Source organism: Drosophila albomicans, chromosome 3, assembly GCF_009650485.2.
Source record: "Drosophila albomicans strain 15112-1751.03 chromosome 3, ASM965048v2, whole genome shotgun sequence".
In the NCBI taxonomy this organism is placed as follows: Eukaryota; Metazoa; Arthropoda; class Insecta; order Diptera; family Drosophilidae; genus Drosophila; species Drosophila albomicans.
Genome location: NC_047629.2, coordinates 22,448,389 through 22,465,007, shown reverse-complemented (window position 1 = coordinate 22,465,007; position 16,619 = coordinate 22,448,389). Strand labels below are relative to the sequence as shown.

Genomic DNA, 16,619 nt, shown 5'->3' with positions numbered 1-16,619 from the left:
TATATATTTCAATCCAAAAAGTATATGGATTTGTATTTTCAGCTTGCAGATTCTCCAATTGTGTACAAATCAATGAATATTGAATGTCTGCCCGATGCCAAATATGTTGTTAACTCCACATGCATAGTAAAGGCTGAAAATTGGAATAAAGCTGTTATATTCATGGACTGTGAGCTCATTTTGCCACTGCGAAATTCAACGGTGAACTATTAGTTTATTAATTGAAATATCATATTAATTATTTTCAAATAGGTCCACATGGAACTCTTCAAGAAGGGTTACAACAATCGTTATCATCCGTTTCTAATCAATGCTGCGTTCAACATGTGCGACATAATATCAAAGAGAAATTTTATACCGTATGGCACAATCTTTTGGAAAATAATCAAACAGTATACGAACGTAAATCACAGTTGTCCATATCTGGTAAATATATCTTAATTATTTATAACCAATTATTCTGATTTCATTGATTTCATAGGGCCATCTTTTTGCACGCAACTTGTACATTGATGCGAACAGCTCTTTCTATATGATATCATTTAAGGTTAGCGAAAACTATCCCGATCGACCCAGCGAACATGTTGGTCTCATCAAGTATTATGTTCATGCTGCGGAAATGGTGCAAATCAAGAAGCGAAGGGATCAAATCAGTAAATCGGCAAATGGATAAATTAATACTTTATCAAAAAAAATAGAGCAATGCATCTGAACATTCAGTAGAGTGTAGAATACCTATCGATCATTGAATTATAAACAAATTTAATTGCAATTTTGTCTCTGTATTTAATTTATTTGATTCGAATCTTAATTGCCCCCATTTCATAGTTATGGAGTGTTTAATGGGACAACCTATTATAAAAGGAATTTCGCGACTAGTTCATTCACAGTATTCTAAACAACATGAAACAATATAGACTAGATATTTGAGCTGCTTAATATGGAGATGTCCACTGGAAAGTTCGCATGTCCTGTATCTCACAAAGTCAAGAGCATTGTCCGTCAAGGGAATTCGCAGATTATTGCGAGTGTCAGCTGCACTCTCATCATTAAGCCATTCATTATTATTATTCATAGGTCAATCAATGTAACCAGATTTTCAGTTCAATAGCACAGAACGTAGATATTATTTTTCAGTATTAACCATGGCCACGAGGACACTCGTTTATTTTATACTGGACGTCCAACTGCTCTGGAAAGTGGTAATAAACAATAAAATTCAACTACAATACAATTTTTTATTAAGATGATAATACGATAATTACTTCACAGTCTAGTGATCCTAAAACTATATTCAAAACAAGAAATCTCGAGTGTTATCCAAATCCCAAGCATGTCAAAAATGTTTTCTGTTCACTAAAAGCTAAAAACTGGAATACAGCAGTTGCTCAAATGGATTGCTATTTAGTTATTCAATTACGTATCGTATCCGTAAGTGAATTGATCGATCTGTGTGTTTAATATTATTTTTTTATAAAAACTATCTTACAGGGACAAATTCAGTTCATTAAAAAAGGTTATAATAATAGGTTTCATCCATTTCTGGTAAACGTTCAAGTAAATTTCCTTGATTTGTTATCCAAAAGAAATTATGCAACATATGGCGTAATGATGATAAAAGTTCTGAAACGATATTCGAATGTACATCACAGCTGTCCTTATACGGTAATATCCTTTAAATATTACATAACTAGCTCAACTTTCATTCAATTAATCAATTGCAAATATGTTATAAACAGGGCCATTTGATGACTCGAAATTTGTCTATGGCTGATACTGATTTTCCAGTTGTCGCATTGGGAGTTTACCTAATAGAGTTGCTTGGCTATGTCAAACTATTTTTCGAAGCCGTGGAATATGTGCAGCCAAAGAAGAAACAACTCAATTAAATTTAATCTATACATACATTTTTATATTTTAATTAATTTTATATTCACGTTTTGTTCATTCTCCTTATATTTGAAGCATTAAACATTGGAATAAAGGGATTTTTATATGTGATGATTTTACCAAAATAGTGTTGTTAATTTTGTCGAGGCTATAAATATAATAGTAATATTACTATACTGATCGACACTTTCGATATAATAATGACTCTTCCACACAATTTTGGAGTCAACAACATTAACTGACTCTTCCACACAATTTTGGAGTCAACAACATTAACACATAATGCAAATATAATAAAGCAATTAAAAACGCTACTCAAAAGCGATTTACTATAGGGTTTATTTGTTATAGTCGCAAACTTAGTATAATAATGTGAAATTTTACATAAAAAGTTTACAGTTTTAATCATGTATTCATATATTTCACACGTTTATTTCATTTTGGGCTTTCACTTGCTTTGTGAAGTGGTAATTAAAATAGCGAAGTAAACTTTATTATCTTGACCTAATTGAGATAATTACTCCACAGTTCAGTGATCCACAAATTGTACTTAAAACCAAGAATCTCGAATGCAATCCAAACCCGAGGTTTGTCGTTAATTCTAGTTGCCACGTAAAGGCTAAAAATTGGACTAATGCAGTTGTTCAAATGGATTGCGATCTTGTTATGCCAATACGCAATATTTCGGTAAGTGTCTACAGCGAGGCGTATATAGCAAAAATACATTTTTTTTTTTTATTTTCAGACAAGAATTGAATTTTTTAAAAAGGGTTATAATAATAGTTTCCATCCGTTCCTGGTTAATGTGCTTGTCAATGTGTGTGATTTAATATCGAAGAGAAATTTCTCAGCTTACGGCACTATGATGATAAAGGTTTTCAAGCAGTTTACCAATGTAAATCACACTTGTCCTTTCGAAGTAATATCCTTCAATATAATTAAGATTTCTATTAAATTTACATCATTTTTACAGGGTCATATGATAGCCCGAAACTTGTACATTCGTGATACTGATTTTATGATGCCGTTGATACCATTGGGCGTTTATCAAATTTCTTTTAGTGTTTATGAAAACTTTGCGAATGGAAGCATCGATTCGATTGGCGTCATCAAACTGTATTTCGAAGCGATGAATTTTGTTAAGCCAAAAAAGAAGAAGCTGTAAAAATATTTACAAAACATGGGCTACAAAAATATAATTAGAAATAAGCAATAACAATTATTCTCCAAAAAAAGAATGGAAATTATAACTAGAAAATTGTAATTAAAATATAAATGTTAAACAGTTTAAAGTGCATTAATGTATGTTCCATTCGACAACGATTGTTGAACAATCAAACCATTTCCATTGCTCGCAGTCGTTATAATGCTTGTGGTTATTCTATGTTTGTCGTACCTTTTGAGGGTCGTAATTGATAACATATTATATATGATATATTTCAATCCAAAACCTATATGGATTTGTATTTTCAGCTTGCAGATTCTCCAATGCACTATGGTCCAAAAGCCCATATTTTTGGCATAAACTCTAAAAATGGACCTAAGATTCTGAAAATTTGCACAAATATCTGGGAGAGAAAGATATAATTTCGAAAAAAATTTTGTGTCAATTTGACCACGCCTTCCCCACGCCCCCATATAACCGTCCGTATGAAACACTGGATCTCAGAGACTATAAGAGATAGAGCTATAATTTTTTTTCGGCAGCATTTGTTATATTTGCACGCAGATCAAGTTTGTTTCAAATTTTTGCCACGCCCACTTCCGCCCCCGTAAATGAAATAAATCTAATAACAAGCGCAATTTTAAAGCTAGAGTTGCGAATTTCGGTGTATACAATAATTACTATAGTAGTTATGATTTCTGAAAATTTGGTTGCGATCAGATAAAAATTGTCGAAGTTATTAAAGAAATACTTTGAGCAGCGCTGCATGAAACACCTGCAACATGTATTGTTATTTCAAAAACGGGCAAAAACCATTACTAAAAATGGAATATATAGAGATTTGTTAAAAATATTACATTTTTACCTTTAAGGCACTTGGAGGCACTTAAAAGAAAACCTTCACAGAACACATGTACTTTTGTTAGAATAAGCTAGAACAACACATTTGCAACACATTAGTCAAAACAACACAAACATTTAGAAATATAGAAAAACGTTTAGTAACTATTAATTTACATACCTTGACCTTTATTTTCCATATACACACTTTTAACTTTTAATGTTTGGTTGAATTGATTTACGAGCTGCAAGTCGTCAAAATTTTTGCGGGTTTTTTGTCTAAAACAAAACGACGCTGAACAGCTGACTTTAAAAGCGCGCAAAAAATTAGGGGTATTCCCAAAATATCTTATCAAAATTTTTTTATATAATATAAGTATTAAAGATACCAAAAAAAAACAATTAAACAACACTATTTCACAAAAAAAAACAAGTTAGAAAGTTACAGTCGAGTGTGCTCGACTGTGAGATACCCGCTACCCATTTTTAAAAAGGGGAAAATATTGCTGTATTATTTTCAAAATATACCGAAAATACTAAAAAAATACTAAAAATGTACCAAATGGTATTTGGTATATCGATACAGCACACCATTCAAAATATACCATAGATGGCACAATGTACAAGATTGTCGGCCAAAGCAACTAAGAGCCCTAGTAAGAAGGTGTTTTTGCCCATACAAAAGTATTTCTTTAATAACTTCCACAATTTTTATCTGATCGCAACCAAATTTTCAGGAATCATAACTACTATAGTAATTATACTAACTCTAGCTTTAAATTTACGCTTGTTATTCGTTTTTTTTGATTTGTGGGGGCGGAAGTGGGCGTGGCAAAAATTTGAAACAAACTTGATCTGCGTGCAAACATAACAAATGCTGTCGAAAAAAAATTATAGCTCTATCTCTTATAGTCTCTGAGATCTAGGTGTTCATACGGACAGACGGACAGACACACAGACGGACATGGCTATATCGTCTCGGCTATTGACGCTGATCAAGAATAAATATACTTTATAGGGTCGGAGATGCCTCCTTCTACCTGTTACATACATTTCCTGCCAGCACAAAGTTATAATACCCTTCTACCCTATGGGTAGCGGGTATAAAAATCGTTTATGCCAAAAATTCGGGCTTTCGGACCATAGTGCAATGGTGTACAAATCGATGAATATTGAATGTCTGCCCGATGCCAAATATGTTGTAAACTCCACATGCATGGTAAAGGCTGAAAATTGGAATAAAGCTGTTCTATTCATGGACTGTGAGCTCATTTTGCCACTGCGAAATTCAACGGTGAACTATTAGTTTATTAATTGAAATATTATATTAATTATTTTCAAATAGGTCCACATGGAACTCTTCAAGAAGGGTTACACCAATCGTTAACATCCGTTTCTAATCAATGCTGCGTTCAACATGTGCGACATAATATCAAAGAGAAATTTTATACCGTATGGCACTATCTTTTGGAAGATAATCAAACAGTATACGAACGTAAATCACAGTTGTCCTTATCTGGTAAATATATCTTAATTATTTATAACCAATTATTCTGATTTCATAGGGCCATCTTTTTGCACGCAACTTGTACATTGATGCGAACAGCTCTTTCATACCGAAATGTCCTGTCGGTTTCTATATGATATCCTTTAAGATTAGCGAAAACTATCTCGATCGACCCAGCGAACATGTTGGTCTCATCAAGTATTATGTTCATGCTGCGGAAATGGTGCAAATCAAGAAACGAAAGGATCAAATCAGTAAATCTGCAAATGGATAAATTAATACTTTATCAAAAAAAATAGAGCAATGCATCTGAACATTCAATAGAGTGTAGAATCAATCATTGAATTATAAATAAATTTAATTGCATTTTGTGTCTGTATTTAATTTATTTGATTCGAATCTTAATTGTCCCCATTTCATAGTTTTGGAGTGTTTAATGGGACAACCGATTATAAAAGGAATTTCGCGGTTAGTTCATTCACAGTATTCTTAACAATATGAAACAATTGGTGGATCAATTCTTGATCTTCTTGTTACTGAACTATGTATTATTGTTGTGTGAAGTACGTATATAGACTAGATTTTTGAGCTGCTTAATATAAATACGTCCACTGGAAAGTTCGCAGGTCCTGTATCTTACAAAGTCAAGAGCATTGTATGCCAAGGAAATTCGTAGATAGTTGCGAGTGTCAGCTGCACTCTCACCATTAACCCATTCATATAATTATTCAAGGGTCAATCAATGGTAACCAGAATTTCAGTTCAATAGCACAGAATGTAGACATTATTTTTCAGTATTAACCATGTCCTCGTATATTACACTCGTTTATTTTATTCTGAGCGTCCAACTGCTCTGGGAAGGGCAATAAAAATGAAATTTAACTAAATTTGTTTATCAAGATGATAATGCGATAATTACTTCACAGTCTAGTGATCCTAAAACTGTATTAATAACAAGAAATCCCGAGTGTTATCCAAACCCCAAGCATGTCAAAAATGTTTCCTGCTCACTAAAAGCTAAAAACTGGAATACAGCAGTTGCTCAAATGGATTGCGATTTAGTTATCCAATTTCGTAAAATTGATCGATCTGTATGTTTAATATTATTTTTATATAAAAACTATCTTACAGGGACAAATTCAGTTCTTTAAAAAGGGCTGTAACAATAGGTTTCATCCATTTCTGGTAAACGTTCAAGTAAATTTGTGTGATTTGTTATCCAAAAGAAATTATGCAACATATGGCGTAATGATGATAAAAGTTCTGAAACAATTTTCGAATGTAAATCACAGCTGTCCTTATACGGTATCCTTTAAATATTACATAACTAGCTCAACTACCATTCAATAAATCAATTGCAAATATTAACAGGGCCATTTGATGACACGAAATTTGTATATGGCTGATACTGATTCTCCAGGCATGGAATAAGTGCAGCCAAAGAAGAAACAACTCAATTAAATTTAATCTAGACATACATTTTTATATATTAATTAATTTTATATTCACGTTCTATTTAGATTTGAAGCATTAATCATTCGAATAAAGGGATTTTTATATGATATGATTTTACCAAAATTGTGTTGTTAATGTGGTTGAGGGGAAAAATATTATTATACTGATCGATACTTTCGATATGATGAAATAATGACTCTTCCACACAATTTCTCAGTCAACAACATTAACACATAATGCAAATATAATAAAGCAATTAAAAACGCTACTCAAAAGCGATTTACTATAAGGTTTATTTGTTATAGTAGCAAACTTAGTATATTAATGTGAAATTTTAAATAAAAAGTTTACAGTTTTAATCATGTATTCATATATTTCACACGTTTATTTCATTTTGGGCTTTCACTTGCTTTGTGAAGTGGTAATTAAAATAGCGAAGTAAACTTTATTATCTTGACCTAATTGAGATAATTACTCCACAGTTCAGTGATCCACAAATTGTACTTAAAACCAAGAATCTCGAATGCAATCCAAACCCGAGGTTTGTCGTTAATTCTAGTTGCCTCGTAAAGGCTAAAAATTGGACTAATGCAGTCGTTCAAATGGATTGCGATCTTGTTATGCCATTACGCAATATTTCGGTAAGTTGCTAGAGCGAGGCGTATATAGCAAAAATATATATGTATAAATATTTTTTATTTTCAGACAAGAATTGAATTTTTTAAAAAGGGTTATAATAATAGTTTCCATCCGTTCCTGGTCAATGTACTTGTCAATGTGTGTGATGTACTGTCGAAGAAAAGTTTCACAGCATACGGCACTATGATGATAAAGGTTTTCAAGCAGTTTACCAATGTTAATCACACTTGCCCTCTTGAAGTAATATCCTTCAATTTAATTGAGATTTCTATTCAATTGAAGAAATTTTTACAGGGTCATTTGATAGCCCGCAACTTGTACATTCGTGGTACTGATTTTATGATGCCATTGATACCATTGGGCGTTTATCTAATATCTTTTAGTGTTTATGAAAACTATGCGAATGGAAGCATCGATTCGATTGGCGTCGTAAAATTTTATTTCGAAGCGATGGATTTTGTTCAGCCAAAAAAGAAGAAGCTGTAAAAATATTTACAAAAAATGGGCTACAAAAATATAATTAGAAATAAGCTTAGTTAAAATTACTCTCAAAAAAAGAATTGGAATTATTACTGGAAAATTGTAATTAAAATATATGTAAACATTGAACAGTTTAAAGTGCATTAATGTATGTTTCATTTGACAACGATTGTTGAACAATCGAACCATTTCCATTGCTCGCAGTCGTTATAATGCTTTGCCCATTTGTGTTTATTCTATATTTGTCGTACGATTTGAGTGTGATAATTGTTAACATATTATATATCTTTCGATCCAAATCGTATATGGATTTGTATTTTCAGCTTGCAGGTTCTCCAATTGTGTACAAATCAATGAATATTGAATGTCTGCCCGATGCCAAATATGTAGTAAACTCCACATGCGTGGTAAAGGCTGAAAATTGGAATAAAGCTGTTCTATGCATGGACTGTGAGCTCATTTTGCCACTGCAAAATTGGACGGTAATTATATACATAGACTGTAAATGGTAATTTGAAATTAATCATTCTCAAATAGGTTCACTTGGAACTTTTTAAGAAGGATTATAATAATCGGTATGATCCATTTCTGATCAACGCAGCCTTCAATATGTGCGACATAATATCACAATCTTTTAGAAAATAATCAAACAGTACACGAATGTAAATCACAGTTGCCCCTTTATGGTAAATACATATAAATTAATTAATTATTTAAACAATTCATCTGATTCTAATGATTTTACAGGGTCATATGTTTCCTCCAACTTGTACATTGATGCGAACAGCTCTTTCATACCGAGATTTCCTCTCGGTTTCTATATGATATCCTTAAAGGTTAGCGAAAACTATCCCGATCGACCCAGCGAACATGTTGGTCTCATCAGGTATTATGTTCATGCTGCGGAGATGGTGCAAATCGAGAAGCGAAAGAATCAAATCAGTAAATCAGCAAATGGATAAATTGGAACTACAGTAGAATCCAGTTATACTCGATGGCTTGGTTGGTCCCCATACAAACTTATATGAAAGGGCCTCCGCTTAGTACGTTTCCGCTTTTAGCGACAAACCGCTTATACCGACGAAGTTTTTCACAATTCAATGCGACGAAAAAAAAAATTCAGCGAAATAATGCCAACAAATTTATCGGCACTCTTGCTTGAGTGCCTAGCATCGACACGACGGTTTTTACATTCTCACTACTGTCTGTTAGTTTTAGCTGTCGCCTTAGCTTATTGTAAGGAACACGATTTATTACGGAAAAACCATGATATTAAATTAAATATTTTACATTTTTTTGTTTTGTTTAAAAATTAATTTATTTTATCTTAAAACCCTATTACGAACATGACAACCATAAAAAAAAAAAAACAAAAATTTGTTTTGCTCCTTTCGGTTAGTGCGTCTTCCGGGTTTAACGACGTAAAATCGTCGGTCCCTTGAAAGTCGCTATAACCGGAATCTACTGTATTTCAAAATTATTCAATACATAGAGTACTTTCATCAATTATAGATAAATTTAATTGCATTATACGTCGACGTTTATTTTAGTTGATTGAAATCTTAATTGTCCTCATTTCGCAGTTATGGTGGGCTTAATGAGTAAGCTGATAATAAAAGAAATATTACTGTTAGTTCATTTGGCAGTATTCTAAACGACATGAAACAGCTGGTTGATCAATTCTTGCTCAGCTTGTTGCTGATCAATTGCATATCAAATGTAGTACGTATATAAAATAGATTCTTGAGCTGCTTAATATACTGCATATCCTCTGGAAAGTTCGCAGGTCCCGTGTCCTTCAAGGCAAAGAGTATAATATGCCAAGTGAATTCGATGTTTATTTCGAATGTCAGCTGCAATCTGATCGCCGTTAGTTGGGTAAAGTCCTATGTTAATGCTGACTGTTACCTATTGCAGCCGCTAAAAGATATCACGGTGAGTGAACTTATTATTATATATTCAACCTGAAAATATATTTAATTTGCTAATTGATTGCAGATTGAGGCGACTTTCTTCAAGAAAGACAATACTAATCAGTTCAAGCCATTCATGTTCCCATTCAACTTCAGTGTTTGTCACCAAGATATGAAGTATCAACTCATTCCCTTTTCGGATCTCGTCATTAAACATCTGCGAACCTACACGAATGTCAATCACAGCTGTCCTTATATGGTAGGTGTTTGTTGTTCATTGTTCAACATTAACAAACTGTTTTCTAGGGACACATGTTTGCCCGCCAACTGTTGACCGACGAAGGTCAATTTCCCAATGTGCCCATTAGCGAATACAAAATAATATTTCGTTTCTTTGAAAACTCAAATTTTCTGGGGCAAGTGAGTGCGGTTTTAGAAGTTTTCGAAGATCACAGTTCGCGCAGGAAGGTGAAGACATTAAAATCAAACAATCTTGGTATAAATCTGACTAGAAAATAATAGTTACATATAGAAAAGTAACGTTGATGTTTACAAAATGAGAATCATAAAATCAATTGATTTTTAATGGTTTTTTAATTCATTTGCGAAGGAGCAAATAAAATGAAACTTTGTATATTATTTTACAATATAAAATGTAAAAAATGTAAAATGTTATTATAAATATATATTCTTTCAATACAAAATATGATAAATTAAGGAAGTAAATTATAATATTATTGTATATGTTTTTTTATGCTGTTTCGAATTTCCCTATGATTTTTGATGACTTGCAACACATGAAATTTTTCACAATTTCCACATCATTAAGTGACTAATGTGGGTTCATCAGATAATCTAGATTAACTGATTCACTGCTTCAAGCAGACAGTCACGAGTTTTTTTGTTTGTGATGCCAGCGATAAGTTACAATAAATTAACTAATTACATTAAATGCTCCAATCTGGCTTAGGACTTTACTAAACGTTGCTCACAAATCACATTCATTTTAGCTCAGACGGAAGAGCATGTTTCCGTGTCCATCAACTGCCTTAACATGGTAGCTGAACGCTGGGAACCTGGATCACTGCTTGAATCCGTAAGCCTTACCACCATGGGACAGTTTGTGGTCTGCTGCAGCGGCTTCTTTCCACGAGGCGGTGAGTTCGTCATCAACAAGTGGACACGTCTCTACTCCGTGTGCTGCGCCAGCTTGGCTGTGCTCGGTCTCTGTGATTGTCTCTATGCTATTGGGTTGAACGATGAACTGCGCTCACGAGTGCTGCAACTTGATAAACTCGTGTTGAGCATCATGGGCATGGAGCTGGTCATCTCCTCGCTGGTGTTTATACTCACAGTGCTGTCGCTGCAGCTGGGCGCAAGACAACATCTCGGTATCTACGAGCGACTGGCGGAGATTGACAGGCGGCTGATGCGCGACTTTGGCGCCAATCTCAACTATCGCAAGTTGTCGCGCAAAAACATCATTGTACTCTCCGTTGTAGGTGTGCTGTATGTCAGTGCTGTCAATACAGCATTGGCACGCGGTGCTGCAGGACATCAGTTGGAAGTGGTGGTGCCCGCTGCTTTGTGCTATATTCTGATCACCAGTGGACCGCATCTCACGGGCTATGTGCACATGTCCCTCACCGAGCTGCTGAGCATACGCTTTCGCCTGCTGCAGCAGATCCTCCAACCGCAGTTTCTTTATAAGCGCTTTGGCAAAGGTCCTCTAGTCGAGCGGCGTCTGCGATCGCTGGTGGACATCGTCAAGGAGCTGCACTATATCATACTGCAGATCAATGAGGTCTACAATGTGAGCTTGTGGTCTGCCATGGCTCATGACTTTACTTTGAGTACCAGTGAGCTGTATATCATCTTTGCCCGCTCCGACAACAGCAGCAATGATGCCGGCGGTGTGAGCTTGATGCTGTTGGGTTTTCTCTGCGTCTGCATGCTGGTGCCCTTCTACAAAATGCTCATCGCTCCTGTTTACTGCAGTCGAAGTGTGGACGAGGGACGTCGTTGTCTGCGTCTACTCGAGCAGCTGGACGATTGGTTTCCACACAGTACGCCAGCCAAGCAGGTCGTAGAAGCGATGATGCGTTGGCGTTGGCAGTTTAAGGTGGAATTCACCAGCGGTACAAGCATCACACTCAATAAAACTGTCATTACGCTGGTGAGTAAAGTTTAGAGGCATTGTATTGGAGTAAGTAATTCGTGCAATTCACTTTCGCAGTTCGCTTCGATTGTGTGCAACTATTTGCTGGTGCTCATACAGTTTGCAATGACCCAGAAGCTGGGCGAACAGGTGGAGCAGCAGAAAGTCGCGCTGCAGGAATGGATAGGCATCTAATGGCTGCGGGGAGCAGAGGAGTTCGCTCGAACGTCGTTCGTTCGTCGTGGTCGTCGTCGTTCGTTGCATATATCATTAGCTAAATTAATTTACGGCTCGTTAACATAGAAACACCATAAATATGTCAGCGGCCTCAACGGACCTTCCACCACCCACTCGTCCCCTTCGCCTCCCCGCGTTGCAATCAGCAGCTTGGCCCGCGGCCTGACTGGGACACAACACTGCACCCAGGAGGCGGTCGCCAGGCTAATGATTATAATGTTTGTCGTTTATTTTATTTGAATTTTATGCAAATGAAGCGTACCCCGGACTACCGTCGGACCGTCTGTCTGGCCAGCCCAGGCTTATCAATGCGGCCAGCGACCACTTTTCCAAGTGCGTCATAAAATTGAAAGCGGCCCCGACCACGCCCACTAATTGAGCGACACTAATTTAAGGCATTGCTTCAATATGATTTGCCTTTGCCTGAGATCGTAGCACAACGAACTACTCAGGAAAACTTAATTTTCCTGAATAACTTTCAGGTATTTTGATTGTTGAAACTGAAATTTAAATTTGCAACGCTTTGAAAGCCTCAAAATCAGTGCGGTAAACTCTTGAAAGAAATTAATATTAGTACAAGAGATGCTCATAAAAAATGTCATGGAACCTTTTAAAAAGACCCAACCTTATGTTTACTAAATTATGTAAAATATAATTCGATTATTGTAAGAACACAATTGAAATTTGCAATACTTTCAAAATTAGTTTCAACTTAAAGCCCTAAAATAAAGGCATTAAATGTGTGAAATTAGAAACCCGAAATGCTTGATTCCAAGGAAAACTATGTAGTCTTAAGTTTTGTTAAAAATATTGGTTTTTAAATTGCATTAAAAAGGTAAAGTCAATAAAACAGTATACGAAAATAAAGTAAATTTAATGAATGTCACACTTTTATTTTAATAATGTTTTTATAAAAAATTGTTTGATTTCTAGAAAAGTTGTTGCATAAGACATGGATTCTTAATAAATTTGAATCATTTCGTGTTATATACTTTAGTTTTATTACTCTCATTAAATTGTATTTACTTTGCACAATAACATTGTACATTTGGTTAAAAAGTAACATGTAATTCTCTCGGGGTTTTTCCGTTTGCGAGAAAAACACTATTATTATTATACACTTTCAGTTGGGAGTATGTCATATAAGAAGTAAAGTTCAGCAACAAATAATAAAACACACACTTATTGAAACACAAAAATAAATTCAATTGAACATCAGAACAAGAACATAAGTAAAATATAGGAAACGAAACGTTGCAAAATGTCTGCAAATACTAATGTTCCCGCCTAGGCTGAAATCTCGGTATAAAATCAGATGACAATGGATGCTGGAATTGGTTGAATTTTGTGTGACATTATTGGGTTTTGGTTAAAAACGAATATTATTGTAAAGCAGTCGAGTCGAACTATGAACGAATACAATGAGTATTGTGAATGGCAACACAACGCATTATTGTTATTATTGCAATTTGTAAGAGACAGAGAGAGCAAGGAAGAGAAGCGAGAGAAGAGAGTGGTGCGATTGCCAGAGGAAACTTCAAGTATTTATTGAATCGCATATTTTATCATGATGATTATCAGTGGCATGGTCTGTCGATTTCACTCTGCAACATTCCGTTGACCATTGTCGTAATTGAATAATATTTTTTTTTCGCCCTCTTGGCATTCCTTTGTTTCATTCATTTCCATGTCATGAGTTTTTCCATTATTCAACTGGCACTCGGCATTCGACATTTTGGGGAATCGCTTCGCTCTGCTCTGCCACATAATGCAATCTCATATGTATATGGGCGATATAATTTGCGATAATTGCTATTGCTGTGGCATGCCACACATGTATGTTATGTGGCCAGTTGCCAGTGGCCTGCCGCTTGCGGCCTGCGGCTCTCGAAATTTAAGCGTTCCCATTTAAAGGCAAAAACAAGAAATAATCAAAAATTATCGCATGAGCCTAATTGCATATTAATTGCATGCACTTATACCTCAATTACCACGCAAATGTCTACAAATAAAAAGCCTCAATTAATGCAACACTCAATTCTTGAGAATCGTAAAAACGCTTAACAACAATTGCAATTTTATTCGATGGCGCTGTAATTAGTTACCCATTATAAGAACTAGTTAGAACAAAATTTTACAGCACGCATTCGAGTGTATTACCATGTGAGAGTGAGTGTCATATAATGGCTATTGTAATTAAAATAAATGTTTAACCACAAAATCCTAAAAGAATATGTTAATGTAAAAGGCCACTTCTATGCTAACTGGCAGTTAAAAGTGAATTTATTAATAGTGGAACTAGAAACACAATTAATTTAGCTTGACTTTGAGTAATTGCGTTGCTAAGTTTATTGTTAAAAATATAAAAATATTAATGGTAAATAGTTCAGAAATAGTAATGTGTAAGGCATATATAATTTAACAGTGAAAATAAATTTAACAATCGTATTCCATTAATTCGCTAGGCGACTGTTAAAATGTATTGCTTTGGTTGATTATATAGTAGTAGCAGTAGTATTTTGTTATCTATGAAATTATATAATAATAATAAAACATACAGTAAGTGAAATAGTAACCGATGTGTAAGGCACTTGTATTTTAATTTCCATTTTCAATAAGTCTGTTAACTGGCTGTTAAAATTAATTGCTTTGGTTGACATTTTAGTATATTTTGTCCTCTATGGTATATTTTAAATTCTGTAGTATGTCGACGTATTTTATGGTATATTAGTTTGGTAAATGTAAACTATTAATTGCTTTGGTTGCCAATTTAGTATATGTTTTCCTATATGTTTTATTTGAAATGCATGTTTGTCGTTTTATTTCTTGGTATATTAGTTTGGTATATTTTCACTATGTATGTTCTGCCTTGGCACTGTTTTGCATTTATATAAATTAGGCAGCGTGTATCTCACAATCGAGCACAATCTACTATAGCTTCATTACCTATACTCTATGCCCCTTCAAACTTTTAGAATAATTTGTTTGAGTGCATATGGAACTCGTATGTTAATGAGACAGCAAATGTTATTTCACTTAACATATGTACTCTATAAACTCTAAAAGACTTTTTGAACTCAGAAAATAAAACAATGTTAATGAAAAGCCACTTAATTTGTCTTGTGCCGTTTGACGAACTATTTAAAGAACAATTCCATGAATTATGCAAGTGCTGTAATTACTTTGATACCATGTGAGTCGTATATATAGTAGGATGGTATACAACAGGTATAGCTTAGAGTATGTAGAATACTTGCCTTGCGGCTCTCTGTGGGTTAACAGTCTGTTAAGCTGAACAAGCAAAGCTGACAAGCTTTTGTTATAGCGAATGCAAACTCATAACAGCATTACCCGCTTTACTTAACTAACTCATTTAAAAGTTTCTCTAATAGCATGTCACACATGCAAGCAGCCAGCCAGCAGTCACTGGACAGAGATTCACTTGTCAGACTCGAAGGGTTGTACTTAGCCCAATTAAAATGTGGTCAGGGCTGACAACGAGTGAGGGGAGCGAGAGGAGTGAGGTGCAACCTCTTAGCCCGCATCAGAGGAATAGAGCAGCATCTGTTCCATTTTATGCACAAAAGTTACTGGCAACACAATGCGTTAGCATTTGACCCCTCTCTCCCTCTCCATTACCTCCTTCGAGTTGGCTGCGTTTTCATTTCAGTTTTTAGTTTTCTTTTTCATTTTGGCGAGCAACTTAATTAGCAGACGGCGCATTTTTTATGCGTGTTGTCAGCTTTTTGTCTAAAAGAGAATATAGTTCGCACCTGCATGAGGACTATAACAATGCATGCAAAAAACACAAAAAAAAAGAAGAAGAAAATAAGGGGCGGCAATAAAAAGACACCACGCTAGGATTAAGTGAGCTAACATGGAATTAAGGTTAAGTTGGGCCAGACAAAACGCTTCATTATAATTATGCAGCTCAGTGAATCGCATATTATTTTACATTGCGATTCCTTCATCGCCATCGTCGTCGTCGTCCCTCGACGCCAAAAACAATCGCATTAAAATCAAAACCAAAGCCAATGCTTTAATTAAGTCAATAAATGTGTGAGCTTCTATATGTATAACACACACACATACACACACGCACATAAATCATCATAAAATACTCAGCTAATTAGTTTTATGTGTTCGCTGTGAACAGTTTGGAGAAGTCGCCGTAAATATTTGTTTTAGTTTAATGTTAAGTCAATCAAAGCCTGACTTTGCTCGTATTTTATTTGCATATTTCACTTAAAGTGTCACGTCAAGGATACGTACACACACATACATTGAGATACATTTAAGGACTTGTCATTGTGCACACTTGACACTTGCAAATCA

The 16,619-nt window shown here is 34.8% G+C and overlaps 2 protein-coding genes across 2 annotated transcripts; both read left to right on the top strand.

The window, feature by feature from the left end:
• Window positions 1–258: 258 nt before the first annotated feature.
• Window positions 259–673, top strand: LOC127565381 (uncharacterized). Its single transcript, XM_052003533.1, has 2 exons — window positions 259–426; window positions 482–673. The coding sequence occupies exons 1-2, from the start codon at window positions 259–261 to the stop codon at window positions 671–673; spliced, it is 360 nt and encodes a 119-aa protein (XP_051859493.1).
• A 9,362-nt stretch (window positions 674–10,035) lies between these two features.
• LOC117566568 (putative gustatory receptor 57a) lies at window positions 10,036–12,242 on the top strand. The gene is made up of 3 exons (XM_052003532.1): window positions 10,036–10,148; window positions 10,900–12,065; window positions 12,126–12,242. The coding sequence occupies exons 2-3, from the start codon at window positions 10,944–10,946 to the stop codon at window positions 12,240–12,242; spliced, it is 1,239 nt and encodes a 412-aa protein (XP_051859492.1). The 5' UTR covers window positions 10,036–10,148; window positions 10,900–10,943.
• Window positions 12,243–16,619: the final 4,377 nt, after the last annotated feature.